Source organism: Pinus tabuliformis, chromosome 7 (assembly GCF_031772625.1).
Source record: "Pinus tabuliformis cultivar Carrire ecotype Pingquan chromosome 7, CPIR1, whole genome shotgun sequence".
In the NCBI taxonomy this organism is placed as follows: Eukaryota; Viridiplantae; Streptophyta; class Pinopsida; order Pinales; family Pinaceae; genus Pinus; species Pinus tabuliformis.
The window spans coordinates 642,764,395-642,785,171 of NC_142293.1; the positions used below are offsets into that span (position 1 = coordinate 642,764,395).

At 37.8% G+C, this 20,777-nt stretch overlaps 1 protein-coding gene across 2 annotated transcripts in view; it reads left to right on the top strand.

Moving 5' to 3' along the window:
* The window catches only part of LOC149249092 (uncharacterized), a 248,809-nt gene that overhangs the window by 19,034 nt on the left and 208,998 nt on the right, over positions 1 to 20,777 (top strand). Inside the window, exon 1 of one of the 2 annotated variants that reach the window (XM_089458635.1) lies at positions 4,244 to 5,141. The exons of the other annotated variant lie outside the window; for it this stretch is intronic. Coding sequence (XP_089314761.1) covers positions 4,783 to 5,141 — 359 coding nt within the window. The 5' untranslated portion in view covers positions 4,244 to 4,782. Of the gene's footprint in view, positions 1 to 4,243; positions 5,142 to 20,777 lie in introns of those variants that run through there. 2 annotated transcript variants of the gene reach the window in all.

Below are 20,777 nucleotides of genomic sequence, written 5' to 3' on the forward strand. Positions count from 1 at the left end.
GAAAATTTTTAATTTTTTTGGAAATTCACGTTACAATTGTCAAGTTTCAAAATTTTAGGTGCTTCAGAGTTCTTCAGGGTGTTGAATTCATGTTTTTGAAATCCAGGTTATAACTATCAAGTTTCAAAATTTTAGGTGCTCCAAGGTTCTTGAGGGTGTTGAACCCATTTCCACCATTAAAAAAACGACTCAAACACTCTTAGTTTCAGGTTTTTTTGAAGAAAAATTAATATATTCCAAGAGAAATAACCTTTATCTTGCCTACAAATACTTTCTTTCATATATTTAACTTTTATATATTATTGATATATTATAATTATTTATAAATATATAAATTTATATAATTTAAATGTGTATAGTATAAATAAAAGATGCATATATGTGTGTGTGTTTGTGTGTTGATTAATGGGCTTATATTATTTTTTCAAAAATTGATTACTTCCATGTCATAATTCCTCTGCCCTCATGATCTCTCTCTCACAGGATTTATTGGCCAGGGAGCAGTGCAAAATTTGAAATATAAAGTCGTTTCTAGACATACTAGCCCAATCGCCCAAAACACGGACAACAAAAAATAACCAAAAACGATCATTTACATTGGAGGATTCAACACCTGAGTGTTTCCAGGGACAACAAGGGGGTCGTGCCCCTCATGAACATGAAAATCAATATGAGCCAACCTCACTTCGATTTCATCTAGCCTCTCACAGAATCTGCGTTGACTGCAATGAACTGAAGCGAGGCATTCCAGAATTTCTCCTTGAGAGAATTGCACATCATTAATGTAAGCTATAGTCTCGTTTCGATCCTCATAGTTTGCTCATGGAGAATGTCCAAACTAACATGGATGTTGCGCAACTGATCAGTAGTTGAGGCCAATGTTGGAGGCTGCACCACCTACCTGGGGGATGGAGTGGGGATCTTGGCTACCTCCCCCTTTTGCTCTACGCTCTCCTCAACTTGCTCCTCCTCTCGCTTGGCCCAATACCCAGGCTGCCTGCAGGGGCTAACTCCACGCTGAGCCCTCCCTCACTGTCTCAACATGATGGCTATCTATGTAAAACTCTTTACAATAGGGCCGCTATGCCCTCTAGGCCTGCCTAGGAGAGGGGACACACCTGCCCAATAGACGCACAAAAAACTAATGGGGCTATTCCACCAATTCTTAGTCCTGTCACCCGAATTCACTAAGAGGGAGCCTTCAACTAGATGAATTGAACCTAAGAGCCACCCAATTTTCTAGCCCCAACTTTTCCACGCACCTCCCTGCTACTTTAGAGTGACAACTTCACCACAAGGGAGGTTGGCTGGGGGGTTCCAATACTTCACAAAAGCTAGAGACCACCTGCAAGTAGTGGAGGTGGAACTTAAACGACATGCTAAAATGTTGTCACCAAGACAACAATTACCTCTCGAGCAGTACAAAATCACCTGAATGTGGAATTTAACGACGACACTCTCTGAAACATAATCACAGTCACAGTCTCTAGGATCCCACACTATTCTCGCCTTCACATGAACTAGGCCCACAAAAACCACATTCTTCCCCCCACCAACTCCTCTCGACCAAGATAAGCCCAAACCAACGAGCATGCACAGGTGAAGGGCCTATGCACACTCAACTGTCGCAGTCCTGTTAAACCACACTTCCATACCCAACATCCAAATGCAGCAAAAGGTTGTTAATTTGTAGTTTTTACAAACCATTTCAGCCTTCTTGATGCTTCGGCTCGTTCGATGCCACTTAGGGTGCCTGCCTCTTTTGCATTCTCCACGTTTCATTCTAGCCTATTAGAATCACTTGAGGTAGAATTATACCTCATGCCTGTTCTATCACATTACTCACCCCCATCAAGAAATATATATATATATATCTATCTATCTATCTATCTATCTATATATATATATATATATATATATATATATATATATATAATATTACATTTCTACTATAATGATTTATATATAATTGAAATATTACACTTCTACTATAATGGTTTATATATATACAAATTAAAATATTTTTTTAATATGTTTCGGTTTTTTTTTAATTGAAATATTATAATTTTAAAAAATATATATTCAATAATAATAAATGGCAACTAAATATAAAGATTAAAATATTTTTTTGATTTTCATATATATTATATATATATTTGTAAGCTTCGCAGGAATTGAAGAGGTGATTTCACATCAAGAAGTGCTTTAAGAGCACCCAAAACCTAGAGGACAAAATATTACACTTATATTATAATTGTTTATAAATATATAAATTTATGTAATATAATTGTATATGGTATGGATAAAAAATTATTATGTTTATAAATACATAATTTATATAAATTAATTGTTTATAATATAAATAAAAAATTAACACATATATACACTCAAAAACAATAAATAACTATAAAATTTAAAGATTAAAAAACTTATTTATTATTTCACTCTTCTATTGTAAATGTTTATAAATTTATATAGGTGTGTATGGTATAAATAACAAATTAACACATCAAAATTGTGAAAATAAAAATAAATAATGAAAAATATTATTACAAAATCATTTTCTATGTAAATTAACAACATGAATCCTAATATCTTCCCAAAGTTAACTTAATCCATATTGGTCTCTCTCGTTATCAAGTTTGATATTCAAAGACAATATTCTAATAGTATAGGCAAGTAGGGATTTTTTTTTAAAACTAATAAATTTTAAGTCTTAGGTTTTTTTGAACAAACCTTTTTGAATTTCCTGTAATTTTATAATAAATTTGAAATGAATTTCAATCAAATTTTAGATTTCATAAAATTATCCATATTTGTGTTTGGGTTGTTCATATTGTGCTTGAGATTTATGAACTTATGAAATAAATAACAAATTAACACATCAAAATTGTGAAAATAAAAATAAATAAATAAAAATGAAAAATATTATTACAAAAATTATCTTCTATGTAAATTAAGAACATGAATCCTAATATCCTCTCAAAGTTAACTTAATCTATATTAGTATTTCCCTCGTTATCAAATTTGATATTTAAAGACAATATTCTATTAGTATAAGCAACTTGAGATTTTTTTAAACCAATAAATTTTAACTCTTAGATTTTTTTTGCAAATTTTTTTGAATTTCCTATAATTTTATAATAAATTTGAAATGAATTTCAATCAAATTTTAGATTTCAAAAAATTATCCATATTCGTGTTTAGGTTCATATTTTGCTTTAGATTTGCGGACTCGGGAAATAAATTCACCGAGGAAAGAAACTTTGAATTTAATTGCTTTTGTTGGTTAAAAGTATGTTTTGACTATAACAAAAGTAAGTTTGTTTTTTATAAATAAGAATTTCACATACCATTTTGAATTTTGATATTAAAAAATAAGTTTGTTTTTTATAAATAAGAATTTCACATACCATTTTGAATTTTGATATTAAAAAATTAGATATTACCCATAAGTTTTGAAGTAATTTTAATATTAAAAAATGCTTAATAATACATCTAATTCTAAAAATTTAAAATTTTGATTATATTTTTTAGTTAAAACATTATCTATAAGATTCATCTATTGAGGTTGAGGAATTGCTCGGAGGGTTAAAAGTGGCGGGAATCTAGGCAAAAAATTTCAAAAAATCTTATAAAGGGTAGAAATGGATTCAGCACCATCAAAAACGTCTAAAACACCTAAAATTTTAAAATTTAACAACTATAACTTGGATTTACAAATATCGATTTTCTTTAAATATGACTGGAATTTCCATAACTTCCCAACAATTTCTCCAACTAATCAAACTAAACTCTGACTTATCAATACACAATATTATTAAAAAAAAAATATTCCTCTAAACTTAAAAATATTCCTCTAAACTTTTTGGATAGTCACATCCACTATCCGACAGATCCACTGTTAAAAAAAAAATCTTCCTCTAAACTTTTTGGATAGTCACATCCACTATGCGACAGATCCACTATTCGGAATCTTATGACAATTAAAACCATAATAATACAAAATCAAGAAATCGTCTGTAAGCCCCCACTTTACGTGTGTTAAAAATTATGGTCGGGATTTAAAGTCATAGAGAAAGGAGGCTTGACTTCCGAACAGAATTTCTGTCAGGTGGCTAATGCTTTCGCATTTGGAAGCATGTGATCAGCTTTCAGTCGCTGCCTACCCCCAATAAAATTCGAATTAACACGATTATTTGCTAATTAAAATAGCACTTACAATGCATTACGTAATTGCGATTCGACACCGGTCGGATCGACCGGGCCTGAGGGGATTTCTTGTCCTCGTACGACTTATGAATTTTACGATGAAATCCAGTTGCAGCTCTCAATGGGTACCCATTCTCCATGTTCCTTTCTGCAACCCGCACCCCAGTGTTTCCGGACCCGCAGTTTCATGATTTATAAATACTAGTTTACAATTGAGCCTAACCCACAAAAATAACAAACAACTTCTAGCGAAATTTGTGATAAAAACGGTCCAATCTCGATTAACTCTGGTTCAGACTTCAGGAAAATACACAACCGTTATGACTCAAAATATACACCGAAGCCGCCTATTTCCCTTGGGTTTCCTTCTTTTGGGGCGAAAGTCAATTGAAATACAGGATAAATCCTGCAGTATTTGATGAATATTATGCTTCATTAAGCTTGACTGGGATGCATTTGATGCTGAAGCTTCATGGTGTTCATAATGAGAATTCACAGGATTTGATGCGAAGTATTTAGGGCGTTGAACTGTTAAGGGGATTCGTGAGGAATCCTTAAGAATTAAGATTAATGGAAAGGGCCTCCAGTCTGGAGTATTGGTTACATTGGCCGTCTCTGTTGTGCGAATTCATAGTCTTTGTGGCATTCGTTGCAGCAGTAGTTGTGATATTTAAATGTGAGAGGTTGGTGTTGGTTTTTAAATGCGAGAGGTTGGTGTTGGTTTTTAAATGCGAGAGGTTGCGGAGTTCAGACGAACAGCGGAGAAAAGGCACGAGGGTTTACGAGGATGAGCTTTGGAGGCCCTGTTGGAGGACAATTAGCCCGCTGGGGCTGCTGGCTTACCGAGGAATTCTTTTCTTTTTACTGACGGGGTTGCTAATCGGCTACTTGCGGGAGTCTGGATTTCTCTTCTTTTATTTTTATACACAGTAAGTTAATTCCGGCCTTCATCCTTTAGCAACATTGCGAAATAATTTGCTTTGTTTTGTTTTTTCCTATATGCTTGGCAGCAAGTCTTCTGTGCATCAGTTGAAAGCATTTTTAATGGGGATAAATAGTCTTCGATCAATTTTTTTCCAAGATGCTTTTGATTATTGCTGCAGTAGAGTTCCCTTTTCCAATTCAGGGAGTATTACAATGGAATGTAACTGACTTAAAAATACTCCAACAGAATCCTTTAAAAACACTGAAAAGAGAATCCCATCGGTATATATGCCATGAATGGACCTATCTATTCTGCTGAAGTCGTCTTAAGATTGACATTGGACCCCAATACATTTTAAACGATAAAAATTTACAACTTCACCAACTTTTTATAACCAAATTCCAACCAAAAATAAAAATATCTAATAATTAACACGCCCCATAAATATCACTTGCAGTAAATATATTTGAATACCAGTCTTCTAGTATATGTCAGAAGGCGAGGTTCTAGTTTAGACTGCTAATTCACGTGAGACCGATATTATTATAGGGAATTATGACACAACAGAAATTTCATTGCGCAAGGTTCTATAGGTAATTGGTAGGGGTTTCATCGTCTGGTATACAGCCTGCCATATTGGAATGTACAAGCTCAGATATAGGTAAAATTCGTACAATCCCAGAAATGGATAGAATTCGCCCTATGGGACCTAGTCGCCAAGTTCCTAGTGGGCCTAGTTATTTTACATTTTATTATAAAAAAATTCACTTTTCACTTTATTTGGAGTGTCTCATTGTACTGAATTTATGGGGTGTGGTGCTCGGTCACGCTTAATCACCTACAAAATATGTATATTTTAATTTAATCATAGTAGATTTAGTTAAAGTTGATCTTAGACATTGGTAGAATATGCATTCACAGTTACACTTAGATCTTAAGTTTTTAGTGGGCTTACCTAGATTATGTATTTTAATTATAATTATCACTTATGTCTTATTATTTCCTGATAAATAATTTATAAAGTGTTTAGTTACACTCATTTCAGCCATGAAAATATGTATATTTTATTGGTAACTTTATAAATTTGTTAAAAAATGATCACTTCACAGTTCCTACCAATTTTTACTTCTACAAAATAGATAGTATAACAAAAGACTGTACCATATATATAGTATATACATTATAATTATTTCCTCAAACTGCAACAAAAGAGTGTCCATATATATACATCATAATTATTTCCTCTCACTGCTTCATGTTTGATATCCTCTGTTTTCTATTCTTGTATGTGAATATGTGCATTGCTATTTTGGGCACCATTTTGCGCCCATTGCATGACGCCATGGCAATTCTGAAGTGATTACAGATTGAGTCAGCATCAGTTTGCTTATATCCAAATAGTCTGTTGTCCTTATTGAATGTTGTTTTTGTTGGTACAAATTTACCCACTCCGGCCTTGAACATAGGAAATAATATGACGCAGTAATAAACACAAAAATATTATAACAAAATAAGGAGGATGTTGAAATGCACAATCTTAAAGCAAAGTATCACCATTCCCTAGGAGCTTCAAAGGGACAGAAAATCGTCCATAAAGCATAAAGCGGGCAGGGGACTCTAAGTAAATGGTTCTTTGTATAACAAATTGACAAATGGACTATAAATGTTCAAATGAATTGCAACTTTTATGTGAAAGAGCGAAAATTGATCCCTTTAAAAGTAATTCTCAGAGATTGTGATGAAAGAGAAGGGAACGGGAGATTAAGAAGAAGCACAGGATTGAAAATCAACAGGCCACTCCCTTACTTTTAAGAAATGATATTCAGCTTCTATATATAGTCTTAGGTAGATTTGATTAAAATATTGAGACTCTAGGCTTAATTGCAACTCTACACTTATTAGTTGTCCTTGTTCTTCATGTCTTTGGAGGTATGCATTGACAATTTTTGTTAAAAGAGTACGGTCTTGGTGATCTAGGCCATGCATTCAATTTCCTTTTCTACATTAGGAAAACAAATAAAGCCCCTTAGTTGCCCAATTTAAACTAAGCCAAGAATTGAGGAATACATATCCAGTTCGGGAAAATGGAGAGTACAAACTTGAGATAACCACCGTAGAAGAAATGGAATCCCTCATAGCTAAAGTCAGAAATTGAAACAGAGCTCAAAGCACAAATAAAACTAGAAAATCTGGGTAGAGACAGCGAACATACACTAGGGGGCAGAAGGAAGCGAGATACTCATGGTGATGGATGTGAAGGTCATCACGCAGGAGGAATAGGAGATGCAAAATAGGTGCATGGACGACATAACCAAAAGGGTAAAGGAGAGAGGAGTAAAAGAGGACCCGATGGAGGTAGCAAGAGGTTTTCTCCAAGAAAAAATAGGATGGATAGGACAGATCTGAACAATGGTAAGAGTGGGAGAAATATTGATTTGGTCGATGGGGACCAACCTTTCGAATGGATAGGACATAAATCAGATCTTGAGAGGAAAGAACTTAAAGGCTTGAATTGGTTTCTAGAGAAGGGCCTAACACCTATCAAGCTAGATGAAAAATAAAAGGAATGGAAGAAGGTAAAGGAAACAACTTAACACCTATCAAGCTAGAAGAAAAATAAAAGGAATGGTAGAAGGTAAAGGAAGCAAGGCAATAGGGTAAATGGGCATTTCTATCGAATAGAAAATAAGAACAATTGAATTCTCGAATACCACGAAGAAATATGGAGAGTCGACCCTTGTGACCCATAAAACTATCATAGTGCAAATACTGTTAATATAATATAAGAATAATTCTATTGTATTAATGAGATAATAATACAATTATTGTACTAATAATAATTATATGTTTAGTTTTGTCTTAGGTATAGCACAGTATAATATTCATTGTAGATTATGACCTATTTTTTATATTTTGTTTATCCTTTAGGATTTTTAGGTCAGCTTTCTTCTCCTTGGTTCCAGCTAACTATCTGTCTCTCTTTTGTTCTCTGCATCTTCTATTGTATTTATTGCTCAGCTGCCCTCTTCTCACATTTGACTGCTTGCCTTGATGAGCCCTCTTCTCACACTCGACTGCTTGCTTCGGTTAGTGATCTTAAATGTCGACAAAATTCCAATATGACTACTTTGGTTCTTTCGAATTATTCTAATATAGTATCTCATTGGATACAAGAAATGGTTAGAAGAAAGCAACCTAAAACAATAAAGGTCATGGAGGATTTCCCTACTTTGTAAAGGATGCCTTCAACCACCAATTTTCACTAAAATAATTTGATATTCACAAATAGTACATTTGGTTGGAGCTCAAAAATGGCACCTGCAACACATTCATCTCAATTTGGTATTTCTCTCCCCAAGAGTCAGATATTTACAATCAAGAGGGTCTAAATAGTAAGGAGCCTTACTGACACCTCTGAGAAGACAGAGGAATTAAAAAACCAAGGAGAAATCATGATAGTTGGGCATTTCAATGGTTGAACAAGAGATCGACAGCTAGCACACTATGTAGAGAGTGAGCACCCCCTATGATTAGTAGTGGATGGTAAGGAATGGAAAAGGGAGTTAGCAGATCGAGATAGGGAAGCGACACATTTTGGTGAAGTGTTGTTGACTATATGTAATGTCCACGACCTAATAATTTGTAATGGGTTGAGAAGGTTGGATAACTTAGGAGGGCACACATGCCTCATCTACAATGGCAGGAGCATAGTAGACTATATCCTTTGCTTGACAGGAGGTATTGAAAGGATTCAACAGTTCTCTATCAACAAATGCCACAAGGCCGTGTCCTCAGACCACGAGCCTCTATTTTAAGAAATCACTATACAGGTAGCTTGCACCATGAAGGTAAAATAGTTGATAAAACAACAGAAACAACAAGAATGATTACAATAAAAATCAACAATAGGAGCAAGGAAAAGTTTTAAACATTAGAATGAATCACCTTCCAGCTTGATTGTATGAGCGTTGTTATGAAAATAGAGTAGAAGTGCGAGGAACTTAAGAGAGTGATTAAACTTAGCTTGGAAAAGTGCAAGTCATAGCATGGGTAGATTAGGCAATCATTGAATAGCTTCCTTGTCAACCCACGGTAAGATGAGGCATGCAAAAAGGCAAAGAAGATGTACAAAATGGACCTCACTAGCGTAAAGTTAAAAGCCTATAAACAAGTTGTAATTAATAAGAGCTCAAAAGGGTAGATATGTAAAGGAGAGACAAGAGGCACTATTGGGATGGCCAAAAAACCCTAAAAGAGTTTTGGAAACAACTACCTACCAAAATATAGGTGCAAGAAAATGACATCTCAGGGCTGCAATGGCTGGCACATGCCATGCAACTTTACAAAAACATAACTGCATGAGGTGCACCCTTGGAGATTCTCCTAAAATAGAAGGTTTTCACAAAAGAAGTGGAAGAAGGTACCAACCTTATGCACCCTTGGAGATTCCCCTAAAATAGACGGTTTTCACAAAATAAGTGTAAGAATGTACCAACCTTATGCAGCCTTGGAGATTATAGAGGGTTTTCACAAAAGAAGTGGAAGAAGGTATCAACCTTATGCACCCTTGGAGATTTCCCTACAATAGAAGGTTTTCACAAAAGAAGTGGAAGAAGGTATCAAAAGGTTGGTAGTGGGAAAAGCAAAGGACATTGAGGGACTTCATGTTGAATGCATTAAGTGGGGGCATGAATATATCAACCACCACTTAACAACCATAGTCAACCAAATGCTGTCAGAAGGCCTTCTATCATGTTGGAAAAGAAGTCTGAATAGTTTGATCTTCATGGAAGGGGAGAAGAACGACTTGGGCAACTACAGAACAATAATGATTAGCTTGGTGTTTGCAAAGCTAATGGGTGGAGTGATGGAAAGGAAGCTTAGCAAGTGGGTAGAATATGTAGGGAATGTGAAAATTCCTAAACCCAGAATCCCTACTGTAGCAATTGATATTACTTATCCTACTTGTTAAACCATACAAGTTATTTACTGTGTTCTATTGTAAATATGAAAGTAGATACCACTGCAACATTCACTATTTAAAATAATATGCCAAAACAAGAAACTGAACAAGAAAAAGATACAACACAATGACACAGTTATTTTTGGACAAATGTCCTCGGAAAAACCCAATGCGAGAAAATCGGTGCGGCAGATGAGGGTTTCTTTATTATTCTTCAGAAAAATCTCATATACAAGATACAACCAGCAAAATAGAAGAGGATTCTTGGTGAGAAATTTTACAGACACTTCTCGACGAGTTTTCGATCTAGGAGAAGACCTGCTGCTCCCTTTGCGTCTCACTGCGTCAGTCCCTGCGTGAGAACTGCATTGTCCCAACGTCACACTGCCTCTGCGCTGTCCTTTGCATCACAGCCTCTGCACTGTCCTCTGCGTTACAACCTCTGCACTGTCCTCCTTTTACTCTGCATCTTCTATTCTTGACCTCTAGACTGATGCTGATACCCTCTCTCTCCTTCTCACTTGCAACTCTCCCTCTAATTCGATTTTCTCTTGCCAAACTTCGACCAGTGAGAAAATCGAACTTACTCGAGTCACTGAGTTTCTGCCTCTGGTGTAATTTCCAAATGGCCATCGATGTCCTTCTTATAATCCTCCAGTTGAGAACAAACAGCTCAGATTAGATTCTAATCAATGGCTCAGATCATTTGGGCTTAATCTTCGTCTTCTTCTAGAAGTTACATCGACAATTTAGATTAATACCCATTAATTATTTTAATTTCCTAAGTTTAGACTTAGGGACCCATTAAAAAAATTAATTATTTTAATAAAACTGTCTACGAGCGGAATTTCCCAAAATGATTTCTGGGTATTGTGGAATACATGTGCCTAAACCTCCTTGCAAAATTTGAGACTTAGAGCACATCTGATGCTACCAGAAATCAACACTCCCTCTTAGCGAGGAATGTGCTCTAACAATTCAACCTGTCGAAACATCACCTTGTTCTATAACATCTCCCTTTCCGCTGCTGATGTCTAACATCACTGCCCACCAACTACTACGAAAATGCTGCGTCTGTACTACTGCTAACCCTGCCACTGCCAACACTGCATCTGTACTGCAACTCCCTCTCATTCCTTGACACTGTAATTGAGAATTCATTTGTTTCTGGTATTGAAACAGAGTCTCTACCATACCCATTTGCTCCCTGAATTGAATGAACTTTGCTCTGCCTAGAGCCTTTGTGAGTACGTCTGCTACCTGATCTTCTGTGGGAACATACTGCAACGATACTGCCCCACGCTAAACAGAGTCTCTGATAAAGTGACATCTGACATCAATGTGTTTCGACCGATCATGAAATATTGGATTCTCAAAGAGTTTGATACAACTCTGATTATCACAGTAAATCCTGGTTGCTTCCATCCTTTTCCTTAATAAACTCACAAGCAATTTTCTAAGCCATATAGCTTCGCACGTAGCTGTTTTGGCTTCCATATATTCAACTTCTACTAAGCTCAGAGCTACCGACTTCTGCTTCCTGCTGCACCAAGAGATCATTCCTGATCCAACACTGAAGCAGTACCCAAAGGTACTTTTCCAATCTATTGAACCACCTGCCCCTCGGGAGTATTTCAACCCATATCCGACTGTTCCATGCACATACCTTAGAATGTGCCTAACTACCGCCCGATGCACCCTTTTCGGTTCCACCATGAACTGACTAAGGGTGTTGACAGCGTAACAAATGTCTGGCCTAGAGTTGACCAGATACATGAGTGACCCAATGAGCTGTCTATACAAGGTGAGGTCCACCTCCTTGTCTCCTGATGCATCTATTTACTTCTAGTTGGTGATCATGGGAGTAGCCATGGGCCGACAATCCTGCATTCTGAATCTCTTAAGAGTTTCTGTAGTCCTTGCCCAAGGAATATCTCCCCATTCTTCTGCCAAACTTCCAACCCTAGAAAATAATGCATCAACCCCATATCCTTTGTGTCAAATTCTAGTTCAAGATTCTTCTTACAGTCCTGTATGAGCCTAGATGACCCTGTTAAAAACAAGTCATCCACATTTAATACCAAAATAAGTGGCTCATTCTCTACCATTAAATAGTAGAGATTGGGATCAACATCACTCTTGACGAATCCCAACTACTGCAAGTAACTATCAATCCGCCCATACCATGCTCAAGGTGCCTGCTTGAGCCCATATAAGGCTTTCTTTAATGTGACACATGAGTTCTCTTTTCATGCGTTTCGAAGCCTTTAGGCTGTTGTATATACACCTCTTCTTCTATCGCCCAGTTTAGAAATGTTGTCTTGACATCCATCTAGTGAATCTCCCATCCCATCTGAGTTGCTAGGGATATAACGAATCTGATAGAGGTATATCGGGCTACTAGGGTGAAGGTCTCTTCATAGTCTATTCCTTGTTTTTGTGCGTACCCTTTTGCCACGAACCTAACCTTGTACTTCTCTATACTGCCATCTACAACATACTTGATCTTGTAGATTCACCTTGATCCTACAACTGATCTATCCTGTGGTCTAGGTACTACTTCCTAGACATCATTTGTCATGATAGAACTATACTCTTCTACCATGGCATCCACCCACACGTGGTGTTGAACGACTTCCTGAAAGCTAGAGGGTTCTTTAACCTGAGCTGCCAAGGCCTGGTATCTGTCAGGCTGTCTACGCTGCCTCTTTTCCGTTCTAGGAGCTCCAACAAACTACTCTGCATCCTTCAACGTCTGTCGTACTTCCCTGCTAATTCTAACACTGGTGGTGGGAGGCTCAATCAACTCCTCGTCTTGGCCCTGTTGTTCCATTTGCTGAGAACTACCTGGATTTCCTTCCTCTGAGGAAACACTGGTACTGGTCACTGTACTCGATCCAAGTGTTTGTCCTCCTGCCTGTTCTCCTTGCTGCCCCTGCTGCTACTGGACTAATGGAACATCTACTAACTGACCTTCTGCTGGCATCTCTCGATATTTCCTGAAAGTTCTATCCTCCATGAACTTCGCATCCCATCTCACTACAATCTTCCTGCTGCTAGGAATGTAGATTTTGTATGCCTTTGAAGTCTTGCAATATCCTACGAGGTACCCCCTTTCTGCAGTCTGATCCAGTATTCTGCGCTTTTTGTCTAGAATGTGACAATATGTCACGCTTCCAGATATCCTGAGATGACTTACTTCCGATTTCTTCCCAGTGAAGACACTTTCAGGCGTTCTCTTCCCCAACGCTCTGTGAGGAGTTCTTTTTTGGATATATACGGCTATGTTGCAAGCCTTTGCCCATAAGAATCTAGGTAAGTCCTGATCATATGACATAGCTTTTGCTACCCCAACAATAGTTCTATTTTTCTGCTTTGCTACTCCATTCTGCTCCGGATTATATGGAGTTGTCCATTCTTTTTTGATGACCTCCTTTGCGCAGAATTCTGTGAAGTCTTTGTCCGTATATGATCCACCATTATCTGAACGCAATACCTTTATCTTTTTCCCTGTCATGTTTTCAACAAAAGCCTTAAACTCTCTAAATCGATCAAAAACCTCATCCTTGGTCTTTAAGAAATAGATCCAGGTTTTTCTAGAGTGATCATCAATAAAAGTGACAAAGTATTCATCACCACTAAGAGCTCTTGTGGACATTGGACCACAGATATCTGAGTGTATCAATCCCAATGCACATTTTGCTCTATTGTTGCTTCTGGAAAACGCTGCTTTAGCGTACTTCCCTAGTATGCATCCTCTGCATAAATCATCATGCTTAGTACTAAGGATTAGAACTCCTGTAACAGTCTCTCTGAGCATCCTCAATGCTCCATGGTGTAAGTGTCCCATTCGCCTGTGCCATAATTCATTCTGTTCCTTTTCACCATTACGACTGCTGCCTATCATTGCTATTGGAGACTCGAGCTGCAACCTATACAGTCTGTTGCTTTGAGTTCCAATTTGTCTCTTCTTCTTCCATCTTGGATGCTTGACATATACTTTCTTTCCGATGAAGTATACATCGTATCCCTTGTCTTGTAATTGGGACACTGAAATCAGATTCATTCCTAACCCGGGCACATGCAACACATTGGAGGCTCGGATGTTGGTTCCTGCTTCTGTCTGAAATGTTATGGTTTCTCTCCCTACTGGAGTACACTTCGTTCCGTTTCCCATAGTAATCTGGAAGTCCATTTGTTCTTCTTGATAGCTCGAGAAATATTCTCGCACTCCAGTCATATGTGTTGAAGCCCCGCTATCAATGTACCAAACATCTGTTGACGCTGAACTTGCTAAGCATGTAAATTTTTCTTCTAATTTGGAAGATAATTCAGAGACATCTTGTGTTTCCATATTTGTGCTATTTTTCTAACGATATCTGACGCTATCCTGCCCTAGCAACTGCCTGCAAAAAACTATGTCCCACCAGAAAAACCTCTTCGTTGAACCTTTTGCTGCACTGCTCCCTCTGCCACTGACAAATCTCGATCTGGAACCTTACCTCTCTGTTGACTCACTCAGAGAGAGATTTCCTTCGAAGATCTAGCCCTCCAGCCTGAATTGCCCAAACCCTCTAGGGATTCGAATTGTTGCCTCTGCAGAAATTTTGAATTCCCTTCTTCCTTCAGTGTTGGGTCTTTTGACTCTGTTCTTCTTGCTTCACTTGTTCCTCTGATACCATGTGAAAATTCCTGAACTTGGAATCCCTACTGCAGCAACTAATATTACTTCTCCTACTTGTTAAACCATGCAAGTTATTTACTGTGTTCTACGGTAAATATCAAAGTAAATACAATTGCAACATTCACTATTTAAAATAATATGCCAAAACAAGAAACTGAACAAGAAAAAGATACAACACAATGACAAAGTTATTTTTGGATAAATATCCTCGAAAAAACCCAATGCAGGAAAACCGATGCAGCAGATGAGGGTTTCTTTATTATTCTTCGGCAAAAATCTCATATACAAGATACAACCAAGAGAATAGAAGAGGATTCTTTGTGAGAATTTTTATAGACACTTCTTGACGAGTTTCTGATCCAGGAGAGGCTGCCCCCTTTGCGTCTCACGGCGTCAACATCTATGTGAGAACTATGCTGTCCCAGCGTCACACTGCCTCTACGCTGTCCTCTGCGTCACAACCTCTGCGCTATCCTCGTTCTGCTCTACGTCTTTTGCTACTGACCTCCAAACTGATGCTGATAACCTATCTCTCTCCTTCTCAACTGCAACTCTCCCTTTGATTCGATTTTCTCCTGCCGAACTTTGACCAGTGAGAAATTCGAACTTACTCGGGTCACTGAGTATTTGCCTCTGGTGTAATTTCCAAATGCCCATCGATGTCCTTCTTATAATCCTCTAGTTGAGAACCAACGACCCAGATTAGATTCTAATCACTGGCTCAGATCTTTTGGACTTGATCTTCATCTTCTTCTAGAAGTTACACCCACAGTTTAGATTAATACCCATTAATTATTTTAATTTCCTAAGTTTAGACTTAGGGACCCATTAAAAATAAAAATAACTACTAGAAGAAGACTTGGATTTCCGAAAACGATTTCTGGGTATTGTGGAATACATGTGTCTAAGCCTCTCTACAAAATTTGAGACTTAGAGCACATCCGATGCTACCAGAAATCAACAGGGAAAAGGGCTTGAGGGAATGCATCGTGGATCACTGCAATACCTTAAGACAAAGGTAGAGAAGACTTGGTAATCCAAAGAAAAGGAACTTTGGTGTCATTTTTTGGACTTAAAAAAAGCCTTCAATAAGATATCAAGGGAGAAATTGTGGGCAAGGCTTATAGAGTTGGGGATCTTGAATATCTGGAGGTCCATATTACATAGTACGGGTAAGTCAACACTAGGATTATAGCTTAGGATGGCTTATTACATAATGTTAGCAACAATATTGAGGTGAAACAAGGTTTCTCTCTCTCATCAATGTTGCTTGGGCTCTACATCAACCACTTGGAGGAATGGATAAACGAGAAAGGAGGTGGTGGGGTGAAGATAATTGAGTTAATAATCCAAATCCTACTCTACGTAGATAATGTTACTCTAGCAACAAGAACAATGTGTAGCTTCCAACAATAAAGTTTGACAATGAACCTCTAGAGATCCTCCAAGGCTACAAATACCGAGGGTTGGAATTTAGTGATAGGCTTAGTTGGGATGAATGTACAAGGAAAAGATTACAAGGGGGGTTGGAAAGCAACCTTTTTCCTGCAAAAAATAGCAAGGCAAATGAGATTTGGGATTGGGGAATGATTAGTGCCCTCTTCTAGGCTTTTTTATTAATCTTGATAATACTTTATTGGTGTGAGGTGGTGTGAGATGTGTGGTTCGAGCATCTATAAAAACAAGTGAAGTCAACTAGAAAGAGTGCAAAAATACATGGGGACCTATTTCTACATGTAAAAAACGCCACACAATATGTAATCCCTTTGGGAGATATTTCACTATATCCACTTGAGATGGATGCTTAATATTAAATTTCTTACCCCTAGTAAATCAACAAAATAATTCCTAGTAATTTCGTTGCTGAAAATTAATTTAAATTACAACTTACGGAATAAAATGCACTATTGAGTACATTGCCTCGGGGGGCAGCTTAATTGGCTATGACTGTGAAAATGAAGCATTATGTATCAGGAGGTTCGAGGTTCAAATTCCCCCGATTTACTCGTGTTTGCGAAAGGGGCATTCCTAGGCACCTAGTGGTTATAGTGGTAGCAGTCATAATTGACCCTGTGTCACACGAGTATGAAACCAGTCTAGTTGTGATTCCTCTAGTCATAAAAAAAAAAGAAAAAAGAAGAAGAAAAAACAACATTGAGATTTTTAACTAGTAAAATAAAAAAATTCCATTTGAAGCAAATAAGCCAATCTCCACACATGCACACAAAATATTTTTTCCCTTCAAATGTGATTTCCATTAAAATAATTACCAAAGAATACAAGGGGCCCCTTCTTGGGAAAATGGCCCATTGAGGAAAATACAAACTACAGTAAAACCTGGTGAATTTCTTGCTGAAGAAACCCCTGCTACAACTGCCCATACGATTTGTATGACTTGCTTGTGACCTTCTTGTGCCTTATTTCCTGCTGCCCACAACAATTGTATATCCTGCAACCTCTTTTTGGCTTGTCAGCAACTATTGTATGACCCACATCCTTGCTGTACTATGCAACTGTATTGTTGTATGGTGCGACAGTACCAAAATATGGCCTATACGACCTTGCAAACTACCCTCTGTTAGATGTGTGGCTACCCAGAAATCTATCTTTCAATCTCTGGTGGTTGAGTTTTCTCCTTTTGCCACTTCCTACTTGTATACTCCTCTTTTGGACTAAATTCCTGTGAGTGGAAGTCTTTTATCACGCTCTTGAACACTAGAACAAAGAACCTTTATCACTCCCTTGTCCACAAATTTCTTTGCATGTATTTCTCTTTCACCTAGCCTTGCTTTTATAAGCTTGATTTGTTGACCGAATCCATAACCCTAATCTCCAAAGTGATTGATGGTTGAGATTATATCTCAACTTGAGATCAATGTCTAGGATTCATCTAATTCATTGATGTAATAAAATTTGCATTTCATTACATTAAGCTCACTTTTTATAAAAAGCACTTTAATTATTCCTTTAATTAAAGTGAATTACTAAGGTAAAAACTTTGGACAACTTCCACACTGTTGTCACACAATCTAGCAGGGGTCCTAGGTGCGAAAATTCCACAACAGAGAACCCCTATTGCAACAATTGATGATATTACTCCGATTTGTTAAATTCATTTAAACAAATTATTTGCAGTTTCCTACGACAAATATCGTAATACATACACTAGAACCTTCACTTAATTAAATTATAAGCGGAAACAAGATATTGAGCAAGAAGGAAAATACAACACAATAGACACCGTTATTTTTGGACAAATGTCCCTGGAAAAGCCCAATGCAGGAAAATCGGTGTAGTAGTTATGAGGGTTTATTATCATTAAGCAGTAGTTCTGAATACAACTCTGGATACCCTTCCGGTCAATCCAGTTATAGAGAAAAATACACTGGCAAAAAACTTAGTGAGATAACCTCACTCCACCCAGCAAATCCCGGCTGATCAGGCAGCTGAACTGACTATCCCCATCTACAACTGCACTGCCCCTTCGCAATAATTGCGTGGGCCTGCGTGGAGCTCTCTGAGGCTCTGCATCAGCTCTGCACTAGGTCTCCTTGCCTTTTGGAGTTCTAACGTCAACCCTCCCTGCTGATCCGACAACTCCCCGACAAATTTCAGACTTCTGCTGGAAGGCAGCTTTGCCTCTACGCTAGCCCTTCTTGCTCTGCATCAAGCACTGCGTGGGCCCTCTTGGCTCAGCATCAGTCCTTCCTAGGTCTACGTTGCCTCCACTGGTGCTTCTCTGCCTCTCTGCTGAGTATCCAGGGTCTTGGAGAAAATACTCCAACCCAACTATCCCCGCCCCTCAACTACAAGAAATCTACTCGATCAAAATTTCCTCCTGAGAACTTCTCACTTCAGAAATTTGATCTTTGATCTCTTGGTGTGTTTTCCAAATGACCCTCAAGCTCCCTTAAATAATCTTCTCGTTGACATTCAACGACCGAGATTAAAAGCTAATTAATGGCTAAGATCACTTTAGCTTGATCCTTGTCTTCTTCTAGAAGTTACACCAACAACTAGATTAATACCCATTAATATTTTTAATTTCCCAAGTTTAGACTTAGGGTCCTATTAAAAAATATTAATTATTTTAATAAAATTGTCTCTGGGTGGAATTTCCCAAAACGCTATTTGGGTTCTTTGGAATACATGTGCCCAAGCCTCCCTGCAAAATTTGAGGCCTAGAGCACATCCTATGCTACCCCAAATCAACACTAGGAGGGGTACCGAAGGGACAACTACTAGACCAATTGACAACAATGGGACCAAGACCCACTATCACCTCAGTCAATGTCCCCTACTCTTTATGAACTTTTACTCATGGGAGGAGTCCCAATACGAGGTAAATAACTAATAATGATAGGATCAATGACAACGTATGATGTGATTTCCAAGGCCCATTCAAGGAGAGGCTCAAATAAGGGCCCAATGCTTCAAGAGAAGTTAAGGGCTCTCCAAGAAAGACCTATGAAGAAGACCAAGACCTAGGGTTAGAGATATTTAAATAATAATGAGTATGCCTAAGATCAAGACTTCCAAGATGAGGCAAGACCTCTCTAGGGGCTTTGCAAGATGACTCTTCTTTGAAATAGGGTTTTCGCTCCACTAGAGAGACCTAGAAGGAAGCCCAAGTGAGACCTAGGGTTTTTGAGTAATCGTGGGAGGAAGTCCTCCAATGTGATCACTAGGTCAAGCAAGGAAGGGAAACGGTCAAGGATGATTGATTCCTCAAATCTTTGAGTGCAAATAACCCTTGATAAGACCACCAACCTAAGACGTTCAAGATGAGCTTTCAAAAACAGAGCTAGGGCTTGAGATTTCTCACAAATGAACTGTGGGAATTGCCTGAAACTTTAGTATTCCTAGAGGAGACACCAACACAATACCTTGTCCAAATGGAGTTGAAAAATTCCCCCTCTAAAGGAATTTGCATGCAGCCCTAGCTAAGCCGTCTAGGAAGGAGGCTAAAAATTTTGGGAGAAGAAAAAGAGAAGGGAAAAAGGGGTGGTCACCAAATTTACTTGGATTAGTGCCTTACCCTTGGGCTATGGAGTCTATGTGATTCGAAATTTGGTCGAAATTGTTTTCAAGGAGGCTAAATTATGATGCCCTAGCAATTACTCTTTAGCATTTACCCATCCAAAATCAATGGATTTTTATTGAAGAAAAACAAGTTTTAATCCACTAGGAACATTCATCTACTTGCTATTCAATGAGGAACATGCACAAATTTGCAATCTAGCAATCTTTTCAATGATATTCAATAATTAGGGTGCAAGAAGAACTAGCTAGTTGCAAGGTTTCCACACATTAGACATTATTATATGGAAACTTACAAGATAACAAGAGATATATCCAATCCAAGATCAAGATAGCGGCTCCAAGAAAGAACAAGATTTCAGCTCCCAAAAATATCAAAATGCATCAAAAGAGCTCCAATAGACATCCAAGGAAAAAGTGTGACATTCTCAAGAGAGTGAGAGAGAGAGAGAGAGAGAGATCCAATTGTGATGATGATATTTGATACAAATGAGGCTTAACTTTATTTATATGAGCCTCTAAGAGTTCGAATTAGCCTAAGATGCCCCTAAAAATATTTTAATGTGCAAAATAACATCACTTTGGTGACAAGCCCACCAAATAGCTCATAAAGTGTAAGATAAGCCATCCAAAATGAAGCTAAAATGATGTAGCAATGGTGTAGGAGGGTCATTGGAAGGCCTAATCGAGTCCTCAAGTGCCATGATGAAGAAGAGGGCTCCATGAATGATGGTCAAAGGGATGGCCCCTTGATCTTCAAGCAAAACATCATGTGGTGCTCCAAAGTGGCTTTGGGGCACAAGTAGTGGTTTCATGGGTCTCTTGGTGTAAAACAAGCCTGTAGACTGCTGCAAATGAGGGCACGAAAGATGGTGCTTTCCCTCCCATGTCTCAAGGATGAGACAAACCTCCTCTGGGCCTTAGATCAACTACCAAACCCTGTATACAATGCT